The sequence below is a fragment of the Colobus angolensis genome, unplaced genomic scaffold (assembly GCF_000951035.1).
Source record: "Colobus angolensis palliatus isolate OR3802 unplaced genomic scaffold, Cang.pa_1.0 Scaffold74, whole genome shotgun sequence".
Classification (NCBI taxonomy): domain Eukaryota; kingdom Metazoa; phylum Chordata; class Mammalia; order Primates; family Cercopithecidae; genus Colobus; species Colobus angolensis.
Genome location: NW_012121154.1, coordinates 211,397 through 234,938, shown reverse-complemented (window position 1 = coordinate 234,938; position 23,542 = coordinate 211,397). Strand labels below are relative to the sequence as shown.

The 23,542-nt window shown below is 37.6% G+C and overlaps 1 protein-coding gene across 3 annotated transcripts in view; it reads left to right on the top strand.

Moving 5' to 3' along the window:
• The window catches only part of GRM3 (glutamate receptor, metabotropic 3), a 228,507-nt gene that overhangs the window by 196,036 nt on the left and 8,929 nt on the right, over positions 1–23,542 (top strand). For all 3 annotated transcript variants that reach the window (XM_011927678.1, XM_011927677.1, XM_011927676.1), the window contains 2 exons: positions 6,019–7,085; positions 17,452–17,626. In XM_011927678.1, the coding sequence (XP_011783068.1) occupies positions 6,019–7,085; positions 17,452–17,626 (1,242 nt within the window). The remainder of the gene's footprint in view (positions 1–6,018; positions 7,086–17,451; positions 17,627–23,542) is intronic.

Sequence of the window (23,542 nt, the reverse complement as noted above, 5' to 3'; positions counted from 1 at the left end):
AAATAAAGAATGAATTTAATTTCCTCCTGCCATTGACCTATGATATTTTTAAGGTATAGACTTGCTGCCTCTCTACAAAATGATTCCTAGGAGGATTGGTCACCTTGGTATTCAAGCCAAGTTCCCATTTGAAACTGGGGTCAGAACTAATTGGATAATGAGCTAACCTGAGAAACGATTCTCCTGACCCAAGGCCACATCTGACTCCTTCGGAAAGTGGAGACCTGATTTTGAAGCACCCAAGTGACAAGGAGCTTGAAATTAGATTTTGGAGAAGGTTGTAAGTCTTTACAAAAAATTCTTCCATCTTTCTGGTTGTTCTTTCTTTTGTCCTTCCAGTTTGGGTTCTTTCATGCTGTTGCAACACCAATGAAAGGTGAAGTGATGTATTTTTCCATTTCTAATGATGCTTACTCCCATGGTGAGACTTAACTTGAGAAACAGCAAATAAGTTTCTTCACACTAAAGAACTATATGGCTGATTGCTGGAGAATCATGGTTTTGGTTAACTGGGTTCTATTTTCCTAGTGAGTCATTTGACTTAGAGGCAATTCTAAATGCACCAGGAAGGCAACAGCATCAATACACTAGAGCTTCAAGCTCTCTGCCACTTGAAGCCACTCCAGCAGCACCTAAGTGCTTGCTTTTCTTACTTGCCTCCTCATTACACAGGTCAATATTGCCATTGCATTCAGAATAACCATTCAAGAACAGGACTTTTTCTTACATGTGGAATATTTGTGATTCACCTTTTTCTTCTTGGTTCTTATTTCATTCTTTCTCATTCTAGTACAGACACAGCAACCTAAGGATCTTTATTACAAGCCAAGGAGCAGGGCATTTCTTCTGAAAAATGGATTTTTTTTGTTTAGAATTTGTAGTGTATGCATTTGAAGTAATTTGTTTTATGTGTTTGAAGGATTTAGAAACTAGACTAAATTTTGTTACATATTTTACACATTTTACAAAACAAATTTAGTAAAAGGTAAATGTATTAAAAAATAAAATTCCACCAAAAGTAGCATTTGTTTATTCACCACTCACTTTTCAAGCAGTTGTTCCAATATTTGCAGCAGCATTATTTTTGTAATTTATTTACTTTAAAGCTACTCTGCCTGACCTTGCTTAATTATCTTATATTATTTTAACTTTATAACTTCTTTCTTCTTTTTTTTTTTTTTTTTTTTTGAGACAGAGTCTTGCTCTGTCGCCCAGGCTGGAGCGCAGTGGTGTGATCTTGGTTCACTGCAAGCTCCACCTTCTGGGTTCACGCCATTCTCCTACCTCAGCCTCCCGAGTAGCTGGGACTAGTGTTTTATCAAAATAATACACGTATGTAGTTTTTACATAAATATAACACACTTATAACAAATCAGAAAAGTTTCTTGCTTCACCCTTCCCTAAGCCAAGTCTACTCTTCACTGGTGTTTATTTGCCTTTCAGTAATGTTCACCCTCTATTTTTTCTTTCTGGAACTTTTGTTGGTTACAAGTTGACATTCCACAGAGTAATTATTTTCCTGTTATATTTTCTTCTTGCCATCACAGCATTTTGGTCAAACTTTGAGATTTTTCTCAAATTTATCTTTCAGTCTTTATGTTAAATTTCTATATCTGCTATTTGCCTTCCAAAAGCTCATTCTTGTTCTCTGAATATTCGTTTTTAAGGATATCTTGTGCCTATCTCATGGATGCAATATCTTCACTTATCTCTCTTGAGCATATTAGTGTTTTGAAGACTTTGACTTTCACATCCTGCATTGCTCTGCTTTCTCCTTTTTTTTTTTTTAAGTTTTCTGGTTGTTTTAGTCTCTTTCAATCAGTTTTATTGTTTGTTAAATATACTAATTTTAAGAACTTTATATTCAAAAATTTATATGAGAATAGTGAAATATTTAAAGATATAAGACATATTCCTTTAGAAGTGTTTTCCAGAAACTATCTAATAACATCAACTGACCATTGGTGGAGTTTGGGTGCATACTTGAGAGTAATTAAATTAGTAACACAGTAAGAACCTGAGGGTTCTTATTCTTACATCTGATATAAAATGAGTTAAAATATTCAATATTTTTCTTATTTGTAACATATGAAAGGAGTTCCTAAAATTCTTAATTAACTTTCTCTAGTCATAGATTAAAGAAAGTTAGTTTCATGTGACATGAGAATTCTGATATTGATCACTATACCTGAAAATACAGTAATAATGTTTCAACTCCTATGTTCACTTGTCCTAACCAATACTAAAATTTAGTATAATGCTGTGGTAGTTGTAAAATGACCATACAACTGTGGAAAGAGACCAAGAGAAACAACAAATAGTATAAAGATTGAGTATCAGGGAATTTAATATATGACAAGTATTATAAATTAGTGGAAAATGATTAACTTATTTAGTACTTTATAATTTTCACTTATAAATTATTGTATGGTAATATACATTTTAAAAGTTATACTATATTTTATTTAGTATTTAAATTGTTAGCCATTTGAGAAAAAATGAATTGAAATCCTAACTCATTCTTTAAATTTGAAGTGCATTAAATTTTTCAATATAAAAAAAGCAATAAAAGTAATAGAAAAAAGTTTAGATAAATATTTTAATAATCTTGGAGTAGGAAAGGATTTTTTGGACTGATAAGTAAACTAGTAGTTATAAGAAAGAGATTGATAGAATCAGTTACCTAAGATTTTAGAAATCTGGGAAAAAGCACAAAGTTAGAAGAATCTTTCCTACATATATGTACATATATGACAAGCAGTTAATATGTTCAGTTTATGTACAACTCTTACTTTTTTTTTTAATTTTGAGATGAGATCTCACTCTGTCACCCAGATTGGAGTACAGTGACACAGTCCTGGCTCACTGCAACCTCTGCCTGCCAGGCTTAAGTGATCCTCCCACCTCAGCCTCTTGAGTAGCTGGGACCACAGGCATGTGCCACTACACCCCGCTAACTTTTTGTATTTTTGATAGAGAAGAGGTTTCATCACATTGCCCAGGCTGGTCCTGAACTCCTAAGCTCAAGCGATCCACCTACCTCAGCCTCCCAAAGTGCTGGGATAACAGATGTGAGCCACCGCACCTGGCATACATATTAATTTTTTAAAATATATAAACACCCCAAAAGAAAACAGTGAAGAATGTGTGAACCAGAAATTCACAAAATAAATATGTATAATTTTTAAAAACATTAAAACATAACCAGACCCTTTAAAAGTCAAAGAAATAAATAGAGATTAAAATAAGATATGTTTCCTGTTAGTTTGTCAATTATTAAAAAGACAAAAATACTCAAGGTTAGTAAGATTGTGGAGAATGGACATTCCCATACAATGTTCATGGGAGTATTAGTTGGTAAAACAAAACAAAACAAACAACAAACAAAAAACACCTTTCCTTGGCAAGCCGGTACTCCGCAGCTAAATTTTTAAAGAACCTACGCTTTGACCCAACAGTTTTTCTTCTATGAATGTGCTCTAAGTAAATAACTAGATAATGAGGTTTATAAAGGGAAACCTTAGAAACAACCTAAATGTTAAAACTATAAGAATATTTAAGCAGCTCAGTACTTATGTACAAGGTAATAGTATGTAGCTATTGAAAATGAAGATAATTTATTGAAAGATATTAATTTTTAAAAAAATTCTCAATATTTCACTGCAAATATATGTTACAAAACAATAGCTAAGTATAATCATGCTTACTAATGGAAGTGTGGGGTAAAGGATGGAGAAGCAGGGTCTGGATTGGGTCAGAAGTGAGGTCTGGATAAAGCAGTAGGTAGAATTGAATAACATCTCCCTCCTCCCATCTTCTCCCTCCCTGTCCCTCAGTAGGTCTCACTTTTATAAGCAGCTTTCCTTTTCCATGAAGTTCTTTTTATTATTTTTATTATCATTATCACTAACATATATGTTAAGTGCTTACTGTGTGCCAGGCATTGTGCTTAACATGTTATATGATTTATCTCATCAAATCTTCAATAGAACTCTTATTCCCAATTTGAAAATTAGGAAACAGAGTCAGAAAGGTCCTTGCTGAAGGACACACAATTATTAAAAGACAGAAACAAGAATCACACAAAATCCACCTAACCCCAAAACTACACACTCAACTACTACATCACCCTTTCTTACAATTAACTTGAAACCAATTCACAACTGGAGCACAGACAGAAACAGATATATGTGATGGGTTTGTGAAATGTGGCAGAAAGGAAGTGGAGGTTGGTAAAGTCAAATTGCAGGGTGAGATAACAAGAACGCTACAAAGAAATAAATAACAATAAGTGAATAATAAATTCGGCATAGTATATTTCTAATAGAACTGGTATGAGGTTTTATTGTAAACTACCAACCCAGTCCTCTAGGGGCACCTATATCCTTCAGAGAAGAGAGGGCTATTTTGCAAAATATAAAGTCCTCTTTTACCAAGAGCCCAAGTAATTCATTGAAGGATCATTTTACCCCATACAATAACTGGATCCAGTTTTCCCTAAACAGTGTTTCCTGGACGTTGTTTCCCTATAAACGAGAGCAGCCTGAACCTCAGAGAAGGTAGAATGAAGCTCACAGGGGAGGCAACAAAGACAGCCAATACTCACAGGGTCAGCCACTGCAGCATCCTCTAAATTCCAGTCTCTTTTTCCACAGTACAGAAGTAACTGAGCACATTAGCTAAACTACATTTTACAGCCTCTTTTAAGGTTGAGTGTGTCCTTGTGGCTAATTTCTAATCAATGAAGTATGAATGGAAATATGTGCCATACCTTCTTTATACTCTCTTTCTCCTTCTGCTGGGTGGATGCTGATGAAGAGGAGGGCCTAGGCAGTGGCACAGCTTTGCTAAGCAGTGGTACAGCTTCAAGATGGAAGGAGTCTTGGTTTTTGAATCACGCTGTGAAGGACAGACACCCAGCAACCAAAATCTTAGACTGCTACATGAGGGAGAAATAAACAGTTTGGGGTCCATACCAACACAGGCAAGCCTACCATGAGTAATAGAGTTTCTCTATGTATCACATAGGTATCAGCAACATTCGTCTTCTAATTCTAAGAAAAGAGTAAAGATCGGCAGTGAAATAGAAGCACACAGTAGTAGAACAGAGCACGTGGCACAGAAATGGGTGATCAGCGGGGTGGTGTATGTTGGAAAGACAGACATGATGAGCAGCAGCTGGCAGAGAGGAAGCATGTATGCTCAGAGAGCTTCTGCTCTTAGGAACTTGCAGAATGCTGTAAGAAAGAGACAGGGTTGCGTGTGACCCATTTGACTGAGTGCTACTGACCCTGTTCACTTAGGAAATTTCAAAGTCTGCTTACCTAGATTCTACATACAGCTAGGTTGTATGTATTTGTGTGAATAAGAGTATGCTGTGTATAGACACATGCATATATGTAGTCAGAATTAATGTCAATATTAAATTTAATATCCAAAATATTAAACTATTGAGTTGAAGTATGATAGGTAGTTTAAATTTTTTTCTTTCTAAATCATCTGAACTTGAAAAGAATCATATCATGCATCTGTAATGAAAAAATGTTCTTTATTTTGAAGGAGAAAAATTCTTCCTGTTTTATGTTTTCATGAAAATATTTAAGATGGGAAACATTTTATTGGCTGTATATAGATAAATATGTAATAACAATGAGACACAATGTTTTGTCCAATTCTTATCATGAAGTCTTTCAAGAAGAGGATACATGCCCACCATAAAACATATGACCACGTGTTTGTAAATCCCACTGTTACATAATAAGCATTGTATTGTATTCATGATTATCACTGGTACTTGGCACCCTTTGACACTCAGTAATGGTAAGTGAATGAATTTATGAATGCATGAGCACTTTAGTAGCTTTTGAAGTGTAACTTTCAATAGTAACTGATAAATTATTTCAGACTTGAATCTCCATTTCCTGTTATTTCAGTGTATGACATAAAGTAATTGACTATCACACATAAGACACCTAAACAAGTGTTCTTTTTTTTTTTCTTTCACTTTACATATCACAGCTCCATTCAACCCAAATAAAGATGCAGATAGCATAGTCAAGTTTGACACTTTTGGAGATGGAATGGGGCGATACAACGTGTTCAATTTCCAAAATGTAGGTGGAAAGTATTCCTACTTGAAAGTTGGTCACTGGGCGGAAACCTTATCGCTAGATGTCAACTCTATCCACTGGTCCCGGAACTCAGTCCCCACTTCCCAGTGCAGTGACCCCTGTGCCCCCAATGAAATGAAGAATATGCAACCAGGGGATGTCTGCTGCTGGATTTGCATCCCCTGTGAATCCTACGAATACCTGGCTGATGAATTTACCTGTATGGATTGTGGGCCTGGGCAGTGGCCCACTGCCGACCTAACTGGATGCTATGACCTTCCTGAGGACTACATCAGGTGGGAAGACGCCTGGGCCATTGGCCCAGTCACCATTGCCTGTCTGGGTTTTATGTGTACATGCATGGTTATAACTGTTTTTATCAAGCACAACAACACACCCTTGGTCAAAGCATCGGGCCGAGAACTCTGCTACATCTTATTGTTTGGGGTTGGCCTGTCATACTGCATGACATTCTTCTTCATTGCCAAGCCATCACCAGTCATCTGTGCATTGCGCCGACTTGGGCTGGGGAGTTCCTTCGCTATCTGTTACTCAGCCCTGCTGACCAAGACAAACTGCATTGCCCGCATCTTCGATGGGGTCAAGAATGGCGCTCAGAGGCCAAAATTCATCAGCCCCAGTTCTCAGGTTTTCATCTGCCTGGGTTTGATCCTGGTGCAAATTGTGATGGTGTCTGTGTGGCTCATCCTGGAGGCCCCAGGCACCAGGAGGTATACCCTTGCAGAGAAGCGGGAAACAGTCATCCTAAAATGCAATGTCAAAGATTCCAGCATGTTGATCTCTCTTACCTACGATGTGATCCTGGTGATCTTATGCACTGTGTACGCCTTCAAAACACGGAAGTGCCCAGAAAATTTCAACGAAGCTAAGTTCATAGGTTTTACCATGTACACCACGTGCATCATCTGGTTGGCCTTCCTCCCTATATTTTATGTGACATCAAGTGACTACAGAGTAAGTCTTTGATTGTTTCTTATTTTTCTTGTTCTTTCTCCTGCCAGTGTTTCTTGTGTAGTACTTAAAATAGACTCCTTTTATTTCATCTCAATGAGTTGAGTAATTTCAAATGCCATGATGAGCCTGTATATTATATGTTAAAATTAATTCTACATGTAGAGAGCATTTAATTCATACCTACCACATACAGAGCACTGTGCTAGGCACAGAGGGGAAGAGAAATATAAATGATATGGACATTTACACAATGTGTAATCTAGTGGGATATAAAATGTAATACATGTACACATAATACCAATTAAACTTAAAAAGTGATTGACAATAGAATAAGACTTAAACTAAGAATCTAATTGTGAATCTATTTGAGAATACTTTAAATTAGATATAGGAGGACTGGCTACCATGGATCAATCTGTAAATTAAAATATACTTGCAACATTAAGCCAGCATAAGTTTAAAGATAGAAACTTTCACTCATGCTTCATTACTTCTCTAAAACAGATTAAAATACAATGTTAATTTGCTGTCTTTTCTATAGCTTTAGTTATATATACATGTATATTTTTCTTTAAATAGTTAAAAATTTTACTGTGCATATCCAGGTAACCTAATTAATGTTAATTAACAGATTATTAGTAATATACAGTTCAAATTTCTGGGCTCCCTTATAATTACCATCTCTTTTGAAAGAAATTTCATCATTCCATTATAATATTCCAAATTGTTAAAATGCTACATAAAATGTAGCATTTTATAATTCTGATTTCAGTACCTTACAATGAGTGAGTATAAGAATGTTTCTCTCTTCAGGCATTTGTTTTTTATTCTCTATGTTTCTTAACTTGTCAGAGATTAAACTTTTCCAGAAGCATAATGGTTTACTTGCTGCACCATGATTTCACAAAATGAATTGCCTCCATAGGTTGTAAAAGTCCTCAAATCTGTTGTTTACCAGCAATTCCTACATTGCCAAAATCTAGAAAATTGCAGCCCAAAAAGAAGACAGAGTGGATATAAAATTTCATTTAGATAGGAAGAATAATTCAGGAGGTCTGTTGTATAACGTGGTGACTACATTGTATTCTTGAAAATCACTGAGGGTCAATGTTTAAGAGCTCTTACCATAAAAAGTGGTAAGTACGTGAAGTAATGCATATGTTAATTAGCTCCATTTACCCATTCCACAATGCATACATATTTTAAAACATCATGCTGTACATAAACGTATACAATTGTCATTTGCCAATTAAAATAGATAAATACTTTTGTTTAAAAAAATGGCAAATCTGTTTAAAGCATGGGATCAAGATGTTGGCAAATTATATTGTATCTAGTCGCTGTAAATTATTCACAACCATGTGACTGAAACCTATGGGCTACATTAAGGGATGAACAATAACGGCGAAGAACCTAAGTTCAATGTTGTGCGGCAAGACTACCTATAAAAATTTTGGAAAATTTTAAGAAGAGGAAACATCAGAGCTGGATCAGCAAAGTCAAAGAGCAGAGTATATGAACCACAGGGGAGTTGGAGTGTTAGAATTTGGGGATTAACATGGAGAACTATAGTTAATGTATTGTAATGCCCCATTTCTATCTTTTGTCTTTAGATATACATCTAGTCCCATAGATCTGCATGATTTTTTTTTTAAGTTTTTAGGAAGCCAGTCTTAGCAGACATGATTTGGAGTACTGAGACGGCAAAATAGTTATAATACTAATTATTTTGTCCTGGACATATGATTTGAAATTCTTCATTCTCAAAAGTGCTGGTTAAAAAAAATGACAGAGCAGAAAATACTACTGAGAATAAACAAATAACATTATAAAAATTTAATTTTATTCAGTGAATTAGCATTTACTTCTAAGACACACAAAAAAATGACTTTCTTCTTTACATGATAGCAATAGAGTAGAACAACAGACTGAATGGAATTAGCTGAAGACACCAGAGCTTTCACCACATAGAAGAAGTCATAAGGCAAATGAAATGGGATAGAGGTTGTGGAATAGAGTTTTTTAAGGTCTGTGATAATTAAGGTATCCAGCGATGCTAAGATCATCTGAAGCCTCACAAATAATACCAATCCTAAGTTTACAAACAAAATGAGAAAGGTAGACGGAAGCCTCCAATGTAGTGTTTTTCAAATTTGGCTGCATATTGAATCAACTGGGTAGCATCAAAAAAAATATACCTGGGACACAGCCCCAGAGATTCTGATTTAATTGGTCTGGCCTGTGGCTTGGACATCAGGATTTTTCAAAGCTTCCCAGGTAACCCTGATTTGCAGCCAGGATTGAAAACCTCTGCCCTAATGAATCACATGCTCTTCTTGTCCCACCAATATGTCTAGTTTGGCCTGTACTGTTTTTGAAATACTTATCAAAGTTAGAAACTTGAGAAACTTTACATAAATATCCGTATTCTCGGTTTCTCTTAACAAAGTAAAAGCATGAGCCCAAATTCCTACACTCAACAATTAGCTGGACCTGAGCAGTGCTCACCCCTGAAGATAGAGCACCCTTACTCCTGTTGCCCCATCTCCCACTAATCTCTGAATTCTCACACGTGGTCCCTTTCACTTACAAACTTTCACAGACCCTGCAAGCATTTGAACTTGGGATTCTTGCTCTAGAAATTCCAGAACAAGACTGAGATTTAAAATTTCCCAGAGGAAAAATCATGTGGTTCAGACAGAATCAGCAGCAATAATTGAAGAGCAGCTGAAAAAATTTTGAGCATCAAACAGTCAACAAGGTTTATATCTCAGTGCTTTGCCACCCATTGTGAGTTATAAATAAACATAAGGCAAGATTCCAGTCCACTAAGTTTATATCTCAGCTGGAAGAAAGATATTAAACAATAAAGAATTCAAGAATTATAAACATAGAATAGTTTATGATTAAATTGGTGAGATAAACTCTAAATACCTGTGGGCTCCATAAGAGTTATATAGGTAAGATCATGATCTTTCCAGGATTACTTCTTGAAGACGGGATTTTTACCCCATAACCTTGGCGGACAAACACAACTAAGGTATTTAGAGAATATAGGGAATATTCTGGAGACTAGATAGGAATGAACCAACCAGAAGGAAGCCATATCAGTCTTACTCAGATGGAAAATGGGCCAGGGGCAGGACTGGTTCGTTTAGATAATGTTTAAGGGCTTTGAGGTCTTGAGTTTGTTTTGTTTTGGTTATTTGCTTGGGCAAAAAAGTGACATGATGAAAGGCAAGAGGGAAAGAAACCTTCCTGATCAACTTACTCTCCTAGATGCCTTAAACACATGAGCTCACTTATCTTCATTTTGATAAAATTTGGAAGCAAATTTTATTATCCATTAGAAAGATGAGTAAACAGAGGATAATGAACTCCCCAGGTGGCACAGTTAAGAAATAGTAGTTTTTCTGATTCAAATCCATGCCCTTCATACTGTAACACAGACGTATCCTTAATATGAAGGATGAATTTGAAAGGATGGAGTCTAGATCAAGAAGGACTAATTGAAGCTATTATAGGAATTCAATACAGAGCAAACAAGACATTCAGTTAGAATAAAAAATTCAAAGGATTTTTAAGAAACTATCCAAGTCATCTCCTGCTATATTGCAACTAACCACTCTCAGATAGTTTAAGAATCAAACACTGAGTCATTGGGATCTAATACATAGCTCAAATTGTGTAAATAAAAATTCAGCCATGTTTGAGTGGAAAGTTATCCATAAAGAAATTCATTTATAGTAATTACTGAGTGTTTTGTTCATGTCTTCCAAAAAATATGTGAGGACTTACTATAGGCCTTGGAGGTACTGTTATCAACATAGGCAAGTCTCTCCTCTTTTGTAACTTACAGTCTAGTGGGAATAAGGTGAAGATGGAGATGGAGCACAAATAATGAATGAATGAAAATGCAGGCTCATTCAGTAGTGAATGCTGTAATGAGATTTTTAAAAATCGCCTTGAAAAGTGGGTTACTGAAGTTTATCTCAAATTTTAATGTGCATGCAAATCACCTGGGGATCTTGTTGAACTAAAGATTCTGATTCAGTAAGAAAGGATGGGGACCAAGGATCTCCATATCAGTAAGCTCCCAGGAAATGGAGATGCTACTAGACTAAGACCATACTTGGAGTGTCAAGACTCTAGGTTCTTTTGGGGGTTGCAGCACATGAAACAATTTACTTACAGTAGGCAGAGTCCTGGAAATTGACTCTAGAATTTTGACAAGGTTCAAATACTTACAAAGAAATTCCTATTTTCCCATGCTGACTATTTTGGAGATTCAAAAATATATATTATATCTCAAATTCTTTAAACAATTTTTGTCACCCCTACTTTGCTGGTACCTATTTCATAATATTCCACTGAAGAAAAAATTCCACTGAAGGGAAGCAGCCAGACATTGGAATTCTATGTGCTGTGCAGATGAAACAGCAAGTTCAAACACTCTTAAACAAAAATATCTTAGAAAAGAAAAGCATATGGCTACAGTTTAATGACTAAATGGAAGAGTGATTTGATATGAGAAATAGGCAGGAGAGTTAAATCATGTAGGACTTTATAAGCCATAGCAAAGAATTTATATTTTATTCTATATGGAAAGGAAAATCACTGAAAGATTTTTAAGCAGGGGAGCTTATGATCTCACATTTTAGTAGAAAAAATCAGGCTGCTGTAAAGACTCTATTACTATATGGCAAAAAGGCATAAACGAGGAGACTGGTTAGGAAGTTGAGGTGGGTACTGGGGTCAGCACCATCTGACAATAAGATGTTAACAATGGAGATGGTTAGAAGTAGAGGTAGAACTTGTCAAGAACTGTGAAAGGTTTTTACCTCGTTGCAATCTATCAGGTTAGCCTGCCACACAGTTTCAGAATCCTTGTGTCAGAAGACATAAGACTCCTGACTCAGAAACAAAGAACTTTCTTACTCATAGTCATAGCAGTACCCAGAGTATCAACACTTGTGTAGTGTCCTTGAGTCCTGATTTCTTTTTTTTTTTTTTCCCAGACAGAGTTTCGCTCTTGTCACCCAGGCTAGAGGACAATGGCATGATCTTGGGTTCAGGCAACCTCTGCCTCCAGGGTTCAAGCAATTCTCCTGCCTCAGTCTCCCGAATAGCTGGGATTATAGGCGCGTGCCACCACATTGGGCTAATTTTTGTATTTTTAGTAGAGACAGGGTTTCACCATGTTAGCCAGGCAGGTCTCGAACTCCTGACCTCAGGTGATCTGCCCGCCTCAGCCTCCCAAAGTGCTGACAAGAGCCACCACATCCAGCCAAGTTCTTATTTCTACAAGGCAATGCAGAGTGGGCTAGGACACCTGCATAAGCAGTACTCAAAAGAGGATCAGTGTTATTTTCTTTTTGCCTTAGGATCAAATATGCAATAGCATAGTGCTGTTATTGATCCTATCCTTATTCAAAATGTTGACATTGTGTTCATCATGGACTTAGCATTATTTTTGATTTTTTAAATACTCCATTATTGTCTTGATTAATGCATTTTTGATGCCTCCTTAAATTTGTATCTCAGGCAAGTGCCTCACTTGCTTTACACTAGCCCCCACCCTGCCTTTCCCCTAATAGGTTAGGATGGTGATTTGGGTGTCTATCGCCAATAAGGCTTAAAATTTTGATTTCCTCTCCTCTCTGAAGTTCCTCAGCATACTTAGTCTGGTGTGTATGGACTTCACCCACCCTTCAGGATAGGGAAATTTTAATCTAACCTTAAGTAATATTTTCCTTAAAGCAGCTAAAATTAGGATGGGGGTAGGAGAGTAGGGCAGCACCGTGAGAGAGCAGCTCCTTGCCAATAAATAAGACACATTTGTTTTCAGTTTTAAGCACTCAGCAGCTACCTATGGCTCAACCATATAAGGTCCAATATTTTTGAGCACCTAAAAGACTAAATTTTGAAATAAGATCATCATTACTGTCACTATTCGCTTCAACTTTGGTGACCCATTGACTAAAGCTAGAGCCTATAGCTTTCTGGCTGGAACTCATGGCTTGTGCACTTTACTAATTTGGCCTTGACTCACACAGCAAGTGTGATTTGCTTCTTTTTGATACAAAATTAACAGGGCGTTTGCTCTCTCATCATGATAATATCTCTTAGGGTCTTGCCTTGTTTTAGCATAAGGGTTGGGGAAGTTTTCCAGGGCTGTCGCTGATGGTAGGAATTTGTCTAGATTTTTTTGCCTCCCTTCTCATTCTTTGTGAATACTGTAAACCAATCCAGGTGAGTAAGCACCCAAATACAAATCAGTGCCTCATCTATAGCTTCCCAGAAAGCTAAGTTCCACTGAAAAACAAAACAAAACTCGGAATCCTTTGACTGTCATCTTGGAATGAATTTAAGTTTGGAATAAGAGTCTACAGCTGGGGATTAATCCTTCAAGGGCCCAGCTGTTGCCATTCTTCCTTAACAAGCATATGTGCCCCTGATGTCTCAACCTCCCAAGGAAACCAGTCAAAGTTCGAATGATTCACCTGGCTTCTACCTTCTCTGAAAGTCTGTCAATGCTCAGCGTAGGTACATGTCTCTGCAATTTTTGTGTAAAAGAGAGTGGAATTTTATGCCTACCTAGGACAAATGTTAGTACTAGTTATTAGAATCAGGTGGATCTGAATCCAAACGGGGAGGAAATTCACCCCACTCTACCCTCCAGAGAAGAGTTAACGACAGCCAGGGCATCAGTCTAGGAGCTGTGTTTAAACCTACTTCGTGTTACTCAACCTTCAACCACATCTCCAAATCCTCCTCCTTAACAGGCAATAAAGTGGAACAGTATTTATTCCTGCTTAGTCATACAATTTGGTCAACATGTTTGCTACTGATTCCCACGTACTTCCTCAAATCCTGTTAATCAGTCCTTGAAGCCCTCATATTTTCTTTCTGAAAAAGCCATGTGTCTGTTGGCATTCTTTCCTCATTGTCAAAACTGTCAAAGACTGTAGTGCCTGAGATTTTACTATACTTACAAGGCAACAAGTTAGCCTACCACAGTTTTACTAATGCTAGCAAAAAGAACTTTATGACTCACAGCAATAGCAGTAGCCAGAATGTCAGCATTTGCACAGGTTTCCTGAGTGCCACTTCTCACAGGGCTACACAAAGTAATCCAGGTGACCCCTGTACCATCAGTGGGTTACATCACAGGAGAGGAACTCTGAGACTAGGGAACCTGAATCTTTTATAATGAATAGTATGCTGCCCTTTGTTCTAGAGGTAGTCACTGTGTGTATCTTCTAAAGCTCTTTGCTACACAAAATCCTTGAAAAGATATTCTGGAACAAAGGCAGAGCCTTGCTCACAAAATAACATGAGAAGCTCATGTAGAATAATTTCCCAACAGAATTTGCTGTTGGACTGGATGTATGGGTGTAATGGTAAAATCAAGGATGGTCTTTGGCTTGCACACTGGGTGGCATCTGGTGTCACTTACTCAAACAGTGACACTTGGGGAAAGGGACCAAATTTGGATTACATTATTATGATATGCCTATTTCATTACCAAAAGAATATGTCATGATGGCAGTTGAATATTTAATTCTAGAAGCCCAATGTTTAGGTCAAAACCAGTAATAGTTGATTTGGACATCATCAATATTTAAGCCATGAAACTCAATGGGATGGTGAAGAAAGAGAGTTCACAACTGAGCTCTGGGGAAGTCCAGCACTTAAAGTTCAAGTAGAATAGATAACTAAGACAAAGAACAACCACTGAGGGAAAGATGTGTCCAGGAATCCAAAAGGAAGGAAGTGATTAACTGTGTTAAGCATTGCTGCGAGTTCGACAAAGATGAAAACAGAGCATCGTGAACTGGTAGTATTCAAAGGGTCAGAACACAGAATTACAGATAAAAGCAGACTTTTAATAGTGTGACTTACTGATGGAACTGGATAACTGAAACTATGAGACTGATATTTGGGCTTTGTAATAAAAGGTATTTCAAATTTATAACAGGTATGCTGAATAAACATGGTGCACAAACTATGATAAAAATACAACTTTAATGCTCCTTCCGTTATCTCTTCAGTATTTAGCAATGGTAATCATCTCCCACCCTGGGATGGAAATTCCTGTGCACATATTCAAACACCAAATGTTCACCACATGTGAGGCTCCATTCTGGTGCTGGGGATAGCACAATGAGAAAAAACATTCATGACCTTGGTAGACCCATGAATTTATATGCTTTTAGGTAACATATGGTACTACCATTATTTTCAATTGAAAATTGTCTTTATTAAGAAATTAAAATATCTAGTCCTATATAATAATCAAAACTGTGTCCTCTTGGCATCTTCCTTGGTGCTCATGTTCCCCAATCCACCAGTTGCTACTTCCCTCTCAGCCCTGATTAAAGAGTAATAAGGAAGCAGTAAGATAGTTCTTTGTGGCTAGATGACTTTATGATCTCTAAGTCCACACATGGAAAGATACATCCTTCAGATGCCTGGAAGATAACTAGAGGGTGTTTTCATTTTTCACATGATCTTTAGAAGTTACCCTCTGGCCTTTTCCCCTGAAGGACCTTGAGTGAGTTGACAGGCAGTTCTATTTTGTGATTTGTCTCTGGTGGCTCCACGCTCATTCTCAGGGCATCCAGCTATCCTACCCCAAGCCTCTTTCTGTGAAGGTCTCCAGGCCAAGACATAGGCCCAAGACCATGCATAATGGCTCTTGTGTGGCCCATCTTGTCCATGCATACCATTCACATAGCCTTTACTTTGATAAATTCTCAGAACAAAGGACTACCCCAAGACAGTTGCAAGTTTTACGCAATGCCACTAGAGCAATGAGCCTTTTCACCACCTTCTTGATTTCCAAGGCAGGAATCAGGTCCCAATTCAGGGCATCCTCTTCCTGCAGAAACACCTGACTTTTTGTAAATGGCCACACTGAAGCATTCCTTGCTTCAGCGAGGAGACAAAAATCACAGTACAGCTTTGCCCAAGATCCCCTCCTCCTAAAAGCCTCTTCTCACCTCTTCTTGTAATGTCTTAAAGTGTGTGAGTAGTTTCAAGGGTTATAGAAATGCTTTCAGAAAAGGTTTCCTGGAAATCTTGCAAATTTGGATTTGTCTTCCCCTCCCATGATCTCTGATATCCTTCACACTGGCTTCAGAGTCAGAGGCAGCAACTGAGGCAGAAAGAGGACAATTCTAACATCATATTGTACATATATGTAGAAAACAAATTGTCCCATATTTATGAAGGCTTTTGCATCACAGAGTCAGATAGCAGCTTGTTTTCTGAGAAGCTGACAAGAAAGGAGCCTGCGATTAGGGGCCCCAAGGTGGAGAGCACTGGGATAGTTAAGAGAGACAAGAACTTTAAAATGATGAGGATAGATTATGCTTTCAGGATTCAAAGTAAACAAGGTCTAAAGAATTATGCCACAGGGCAACCTGAATTTTTTTAAAAAATCAAAGGTAAAATGAAGCCTTCTAAAATTATATGGTTTCTCCAGTTATGTGTTCAGTCTTCAGCTTTCCTTGGTTAGGGAGGAAGGTCAGAGACTTTACAGAAATGTTTCATAGATACCTAAAGTCATTTGGGGCATTTGAAACTATGCTACTTTACAATAGCATGTGCCTAAGGGGAAAGGAAAACAAATCTAAAGTTACTCTGGGATGAGAATGAGAAGACATGATAAACCCTGGTTCTGGGGAACTTTCAGGGAAAACAGTGAGGGAGAAGTGAAAATTATCTGTCAAGAATGGGTGTATAGAAGCCTAGAGAACATGAAGATTGAACAGTGAGTACTGATGAATCAAAATTCCAGAGAGATGCCAACAAGATAAGCAAAACAAAGGTACCACAGAAGAAAGCTGATAGTGATGCCCAACAAAGAAAAGGGTAAACCAGTAGTTGATAGGCAGAGCTTCCAGCAAGCAAGGGAGATAGAAAAATACAAAAAAGAAAAATAAATTTGTTTATAATAACCTTAAACCTTTAAAAAGCCAAGTTCATAGACTGAAATCACCAGCAATCTGGCCACTTCATCATTGAATATGTTTTACTATTTAAGATTCCAACTTCTGTGGTTTTACAGAAATATCTTTATAAAAATATAAAGAAAACAAACAAGAAAATCCTTGCGAAGTCTTGGCAAGCATTCAAAAGCACCCCACACAAATGGTGTTTGCTTACAAATCCTAAGCAATATTTCCAAGACCCCAAACATAGAAGATTCAATATAATTACTGTACTGATTTGGCTATAATCAGAATAGAGCTGTCGATTATTCTGGGTTTTTCATTTTGGTCTTGTTTCAGCACTCTCTTTAGTTGGCCATTTGACTGAATGTACAGCCAGACACTTACTAGCCAACCTTCTCTTGTAGGTGCAGACGACAACCATGTGCATCTCTGTCAGCCTGAGTGGCTTTGTGGTCTTGGGCTGTTTGTTTGCACCCAAGGTTCACATCATCCTGTTTCAACCCCAGAAGAATGTTGTCACACACAGACTGCATCTCAACAGGTTCAGTGTCAGTGGAACTGGGACCACATACTCTCAGTGTAAGTATGGAACTCAGCACTAACTCCTTCATATATAGCACTGTAGTCAGGACCAGCCTGCCAAGAACAGGCAACACATGTCTGTCCCCGTGAACAATCTCAATTCGATTTTACTAAGTATGGATTTGAACACTGTGAGTCAGGTATTGTGCTAGGTGCTGGGGATGCAGTAAGGAGCAAACAAGTCAAAGTTTCTGTTTGGGCAGTACATACAGTCTAGCAGGGAACAAAGACATTAAATCCATAGCTGCAATTAGGGGTTTGACCATGTTGTGAGGTTAGATAACCTGGTCTCTAGTCCTGTTCTGGAGTCAATTTAATCGATAACTTGGAACAAGTCACTCTATTGCTTTCTGCCTCATTTTACTAATTAAAATAGGGGACTGGACTGGATTGATGTTTTATAAAGTATATTCTATGTCACACAGATGCCAAAGGAGCTTCATGAAAAATTAAAAGAGGAAGATAATAAAATACAATGAAAAATGCTGCATTCCTAATTCCCCCTTGGAAGTTTATAGCATTTCTTTTAACATGAGTGTGTTATAGGTTTTGAGAATCTCTATGCAAGAAAACCTGTTTAACTTTGTTAAAATTTAACAAAGTTAAAATACTTTTAAAAATATTTTATCACAGTAAAACTAACATCCCGTGGAACACACCTTGGAAAATGCTGGAACAGATCTTCCTCCTATTTCAATGACAAAATGTTTTCTCAGCTGAGAAGGCAGTGTGAACTGAAGGACACTAGAATAGTTCCCAGTCCCAAATTCTCTCTGCTACTGGCCTGCAAATGTCTGAAACACTATCCACAGAGAATCATTGATTTAATTCTTTAGAGTTCTCTAAAGCACAAATGTACCTGAAGGGGACAACCTTTTAAGCCATTTTCAGCTAACTTGTGGTATGAAGTAGAAGCAATTCACTGACACTGGATGAGGGGGAAGAAAAGAACTGGAGCCATGAGACGGGGAGGGAGGACAGAAAGTGACAGAGACAAATGACTGCTTCACAATTTTGCCTCGAGTTGATTAGAAAGGATACTTCAAAATAACTCAGCATCACAGGGTCAGCAATCACATTAGTGCCCCAATTTCTCCACCAAAGTACAGAATTTAACAGGGCAGCCCTTCCCCCAGGAAACTGAGGGAAGACTGACAGGCTGAGAGCATGTGTTCCGGGATAGGCTGCACATTCATGTCTTTCCAGCTAAACTCCAATGTGTCACAAAAGTTGAGTTTCAGGACATGGCAAAGCCTGTGAGATCATTTTCCATGGATCTTAGCAAAATATGTTTATTTCTTGAGCAAACAAAGCTCTTCTCTAGCAGACGAATCTTAACAGCTACCTAGTCCAGACCAGAGAGAACTGTCAATAACTTATAAAAATATTAACAACAGTTAACAGGAACTTTCATTTGTTGAGTGCTTTGCATATGCTGGGCACCGTGCTAAATACTTTACACATGTGTGTGCATGTGTGTGCTGTTTTATTCAATGCTCTAACCCCTTAAGGTAAAGAAACTCACCCAGGGTCACACACTTTAAAAATGGCAGAACCAGAATTTAGAGTCAGTTCCTGTGATTTCAAAGCCAGTGCACCTAACCACTGTATCATGCAGCCTCTCCTAGAGAGCAAGCTGGAAAAATTCTCATGATGCTAGGTCCTTGGCAGACTTTGCAGAGAGAATAAAAAGAAGGTTATCCCAGCAAAATTGTCTCATTGCTAGCTCAGAACTTTTGCTTGTTATTAGAACAATTTAGCAGAGTCCATAAGTCTTCCACATAGAAATTATTCAAAATTGCATATATCCAGACCTCAGTAATTTAGAAATGGCAGAATTTTCTAATGCATATGCTGGGAATTAATAAATTCCAGAAGGGATAGCAAGGGCACTTTCTCCAATCAAGTCTCTTGTTAGAAATTCAGAAATATCCATTTACATAAAACCAATGTACTACAACCACAGCAGAACTGTTAAACTATTACTCAGTATGCTAATCTGATAGTGACCCAATTAGTACTTGAAGACAGGTGTTTGAACAACATTTTTGGAATGTTTTGTTAATAAAATTATAAACTATTTTTTAAAAAAAGGTCTACATTCAGACCTCATTGTTTCAGCAATATTTCCCTAATTAATCCAAATCAATGAAGTAGCACCATGTAACAAAGTGAAGATTTTATATAACATCTCTTGGCATTTTAACGTGCATAAGTAACAAATACATTCACCTGCTATTTCATTTTTACATCTTTTATTCAAAGTAGTTGTATATTCATGAATTCATTTTATCCTCATGAGTACCAGATATCACAAGTTCTATTTTATGGGTAAAAAAATTGAGAATTGAAGTTACTTCTCAAGGATATACAATGATACAAGAGTCAAGAGTTGACCCTGGATTTCCTGACTTTCAATTAAAATCCTTCCCATTTTAATAAGTTGGAAGTATTTCATATCAAGAAATTTATTCATTCATTAAATTATTGAGTACCTACTACACACCAAAAATTTCTAAGCACTGTGTACACAGTAATGAATAGGACAGAATCCCTGGCCCCATGAAGCCTGGTGTCTAGGACAGTGGTTTTCATACTGTAGACTGTAAGCCATTATTGGGTTATGAAATCTAGTATCTTTGGCCAGTGTTTTTTTAAAGAAAGAAATAGAAAATCTTAGAATGCATTACATGTAATAAAGGTAAGGCATGAAAGGTAAGTCATGAAGAGTTATATGTATATGTGTACCAGGTCTGGGTAAAATGTATTTATTTCTATAGATCACAATCAAAGATGTTTAAAGGCCAGTGGTCTATAGAATTTAGTTCTGTGTGTGAACATGTTACTGACCCACTTTGGTAGGAATTGAAGCAATTATTTAATATCTTGGTGTCTGTTTCCTCTATTGTATATTCAGTTCAATTTATATCCATTTCCCTCCTAAATACTAGGAAGTATGTTGCTTTTCTCCTACTCTCTTGCCAGAGAACTAACTTGGAATTGATATGGCTGTACTTTCCAGTTGGGGTGACTTCCTTAACTGCTTTGAGTTCATTAGATAAAGCATATGTTTTTCTTGGGTTGTACATGATTTATGTTCTTCCAGTGAGTATAATGTTAGCACCTTATTTCATTGAGCGATTGTTAATATTGCTGCTGGTTTGCTGACTTTCTCTTCAGAGGTAAAAACAACCCACTGTAGAGATGAGAGTAAGCAATATGGAAATAGGGTTATCTCGTTTCCTCCACTTTATCTATTCCTGCATAACAAACTTCTCCATAACTTAAAGGCTTAAAACAATACCTCTTTTTATTATTATCTCTCACAGTTTACAAGTCAGGAATTCATACAGGGCTTAGTTCACCTGCTCCATGAGGCTGAGGTTCTTCCATGGTTTTAAGCAGAGACGGAGCTGATCTGGAAGAGCCATGATGCTTTCACTCTTATTCCTGGCATCCTGGCAGGAAGCCTGTCCATGTTGGCTCCTAAAGAGCATATTCCACGAAAAGAGGAAGTAAAAACTGGCTTGGCCAGGAAACTGGTATAGCATAATTGGTACCATACTTACTTATCAAAGCTCAGATTCAAGGGGAGATGCGTAGACCCCACCTCTCAAAGAGTCTGTGACCATTTTAATTATGCCACACTTTCCAAATCCCCAATTAATCCAGTACTGCATCTTATCAAGAATTACAGTGACTTGACACAATCCTGTATGATACCAAGAAGTCACCCCAACTGGAAAGTACAGCCATATCAATTCCAAGTTAGTTCTCTGACAAGAGAGTAGGAGAAATATCACATTACTTTGGAACCTAGGAGAGCCTCCTGATGGCAGCCAAGGTGGTTGATAGCAGAAAGAGTATTGGTATTGAATTTTTAAAGCTGACCGGTTGCTCCAAAAAAACTGGAAAAGCATGACCGAACTCAGCAGCAGACATGAAAGAATGAACATGGTTAACAACATGTTGGAAAACTGACAAGTTATACATATTGCTATGTGTAAGAGTACAATTAAAGTTGTGCCTAATTAACTATAGATAGTAGAAGTAAGAGTAAAAAAAAAATGAAACCTTAATTTTTCTCCATTAAGAATACCCATGGATCAATGATTCCCAGATATTTGTGTATGAAAAATAACTCCTTTGAAATGGAGATGCCCTGGTCCCACCCATAGATATTTGGATTCATGTGGTCTGGAGCAAAGGCCAGAAATCTGGCTAATAACAGATACCCCAGTTGTTTCAATAGAAGTGGTCCAAGAGAAATATTTTGAGAACCTCTACCCAAACCATCCTTGTCTACTTCATCCACTGATATCAGTGTAGTCAGTGCAGGGAGGTTCTCTAGCCCATCAAGAGGAAGCAGGGTTTCAGAGACAGAGTGGCATTCTGAATTTCCACCCTTTGCTTCATAATGCCAATGGCCATATCCCCATGCAGTGATTTCCCAGGCTCCCTCTGGAACTTTCAGGGAAGGCATTTCCAGCATAGAAGAACCTGACCACTCAGAAAACATTTACTAAAAGTGGGCATGCTCTTTCTAATGGCAATATAACTCAGAGACCTTGAAATCCTAAACTCGTACTTTTAGTTCTACTCCCACACCCACACACATAAGCAAATATCCTTTGTGTCTGGATGAAAAAGAGGTCATTTTTATTCTCTTCTGCTCTAGAAGCAAAAGGGATTCCCAGAGCTAGTTCCTAAGGACAGGCAATCAAGAACATATGTTGGAAATTTAAGTAGAACTGCATAATATTTAAAGAGAAAAGCTGGAAGTACACACGAAGTTACATAGCATAAAACCCTATAGCAGTCATGCAGGTGAGAATATTGACACTAATATGATTTTGTATCAGCATAGACTGGGGAGAGAGAGGTGAAAAATGAAGTGTGCCCCATAGTCTTCAGACCTATTATGTACCCAGACTCGGTCCTATAAGGATATGTGTCTCTTGCTCATGGCAATCGTTCAGATGTATGTATGTCATTATCATGAAAATCAGTCCAGAAACTTCAACTATGTAATGATGCCCAGATTTTGGTCCCCAAGGAGTTGTAGGGATATGGAGATTGATTTTCTCTGCCAAGAAAGTCACTTGTTTAGGTGGTAATGTGTGAGCCGTTCAATTAATACAATTACTTATTATCACAAAGTTTCTTCACATTATAAAAAGAAAGTGATGGTATAAAAAGATTAAGTGAACAGTCTTCTAGAGTCATGGCATCATTTTCCACACAGCTACAACCACAGAAAGCAAGCACATGAGACCAGACTTTGGCCTAGTTAAAAAGGGGCAATGGCCTAGTTAGCAGGGGGCAAGCCATTGTTGAAGTCTGAATATGACTTTATAAAATAAAAGCATAACACGTAATGCCCAAGCTTCTTCTCTACAGTTCAACACCCGAAAAACAGCATCATGTGCCTGTACTCTAAGTTCAAGGAGCCCCACATGACACTATGTACTAGCCTGACCAGGAAAAGTAGCAAGGTATTTAGCAATACAGACTGAAATGATGGTCTTTCTTGCCACAGGTATCTCATACACATAAATCTTCAATGGGCAGTGCAGGAAGAACTAGAGTATTCAGCAAGTCAAGCCAGCTGCTTTCATGGAGCATATACCCAAAGCATCCAAACCAGATAAATGTTCATCTATTTTTCCCTTTAGAAATTTCACAGAAAAGAGGCCAGGCACAGTGACTCACGCCTGTAGTCCCAGCACTTTGGAAGGCCGAGGCAGGTGGATCACCTGAGGTCAGCAGTTCGAGACCAGCGTGGCGAATATGGCGAAACCCCATCTCTACTAAAAAAATACAAAAATTAGCCAGGCATGGTGGTGTGCACCTGTAATCCCAGCTACTCATGAGGCTGAGACAGGAGAATTGCTTGAACCCAGGAGGTGGAGG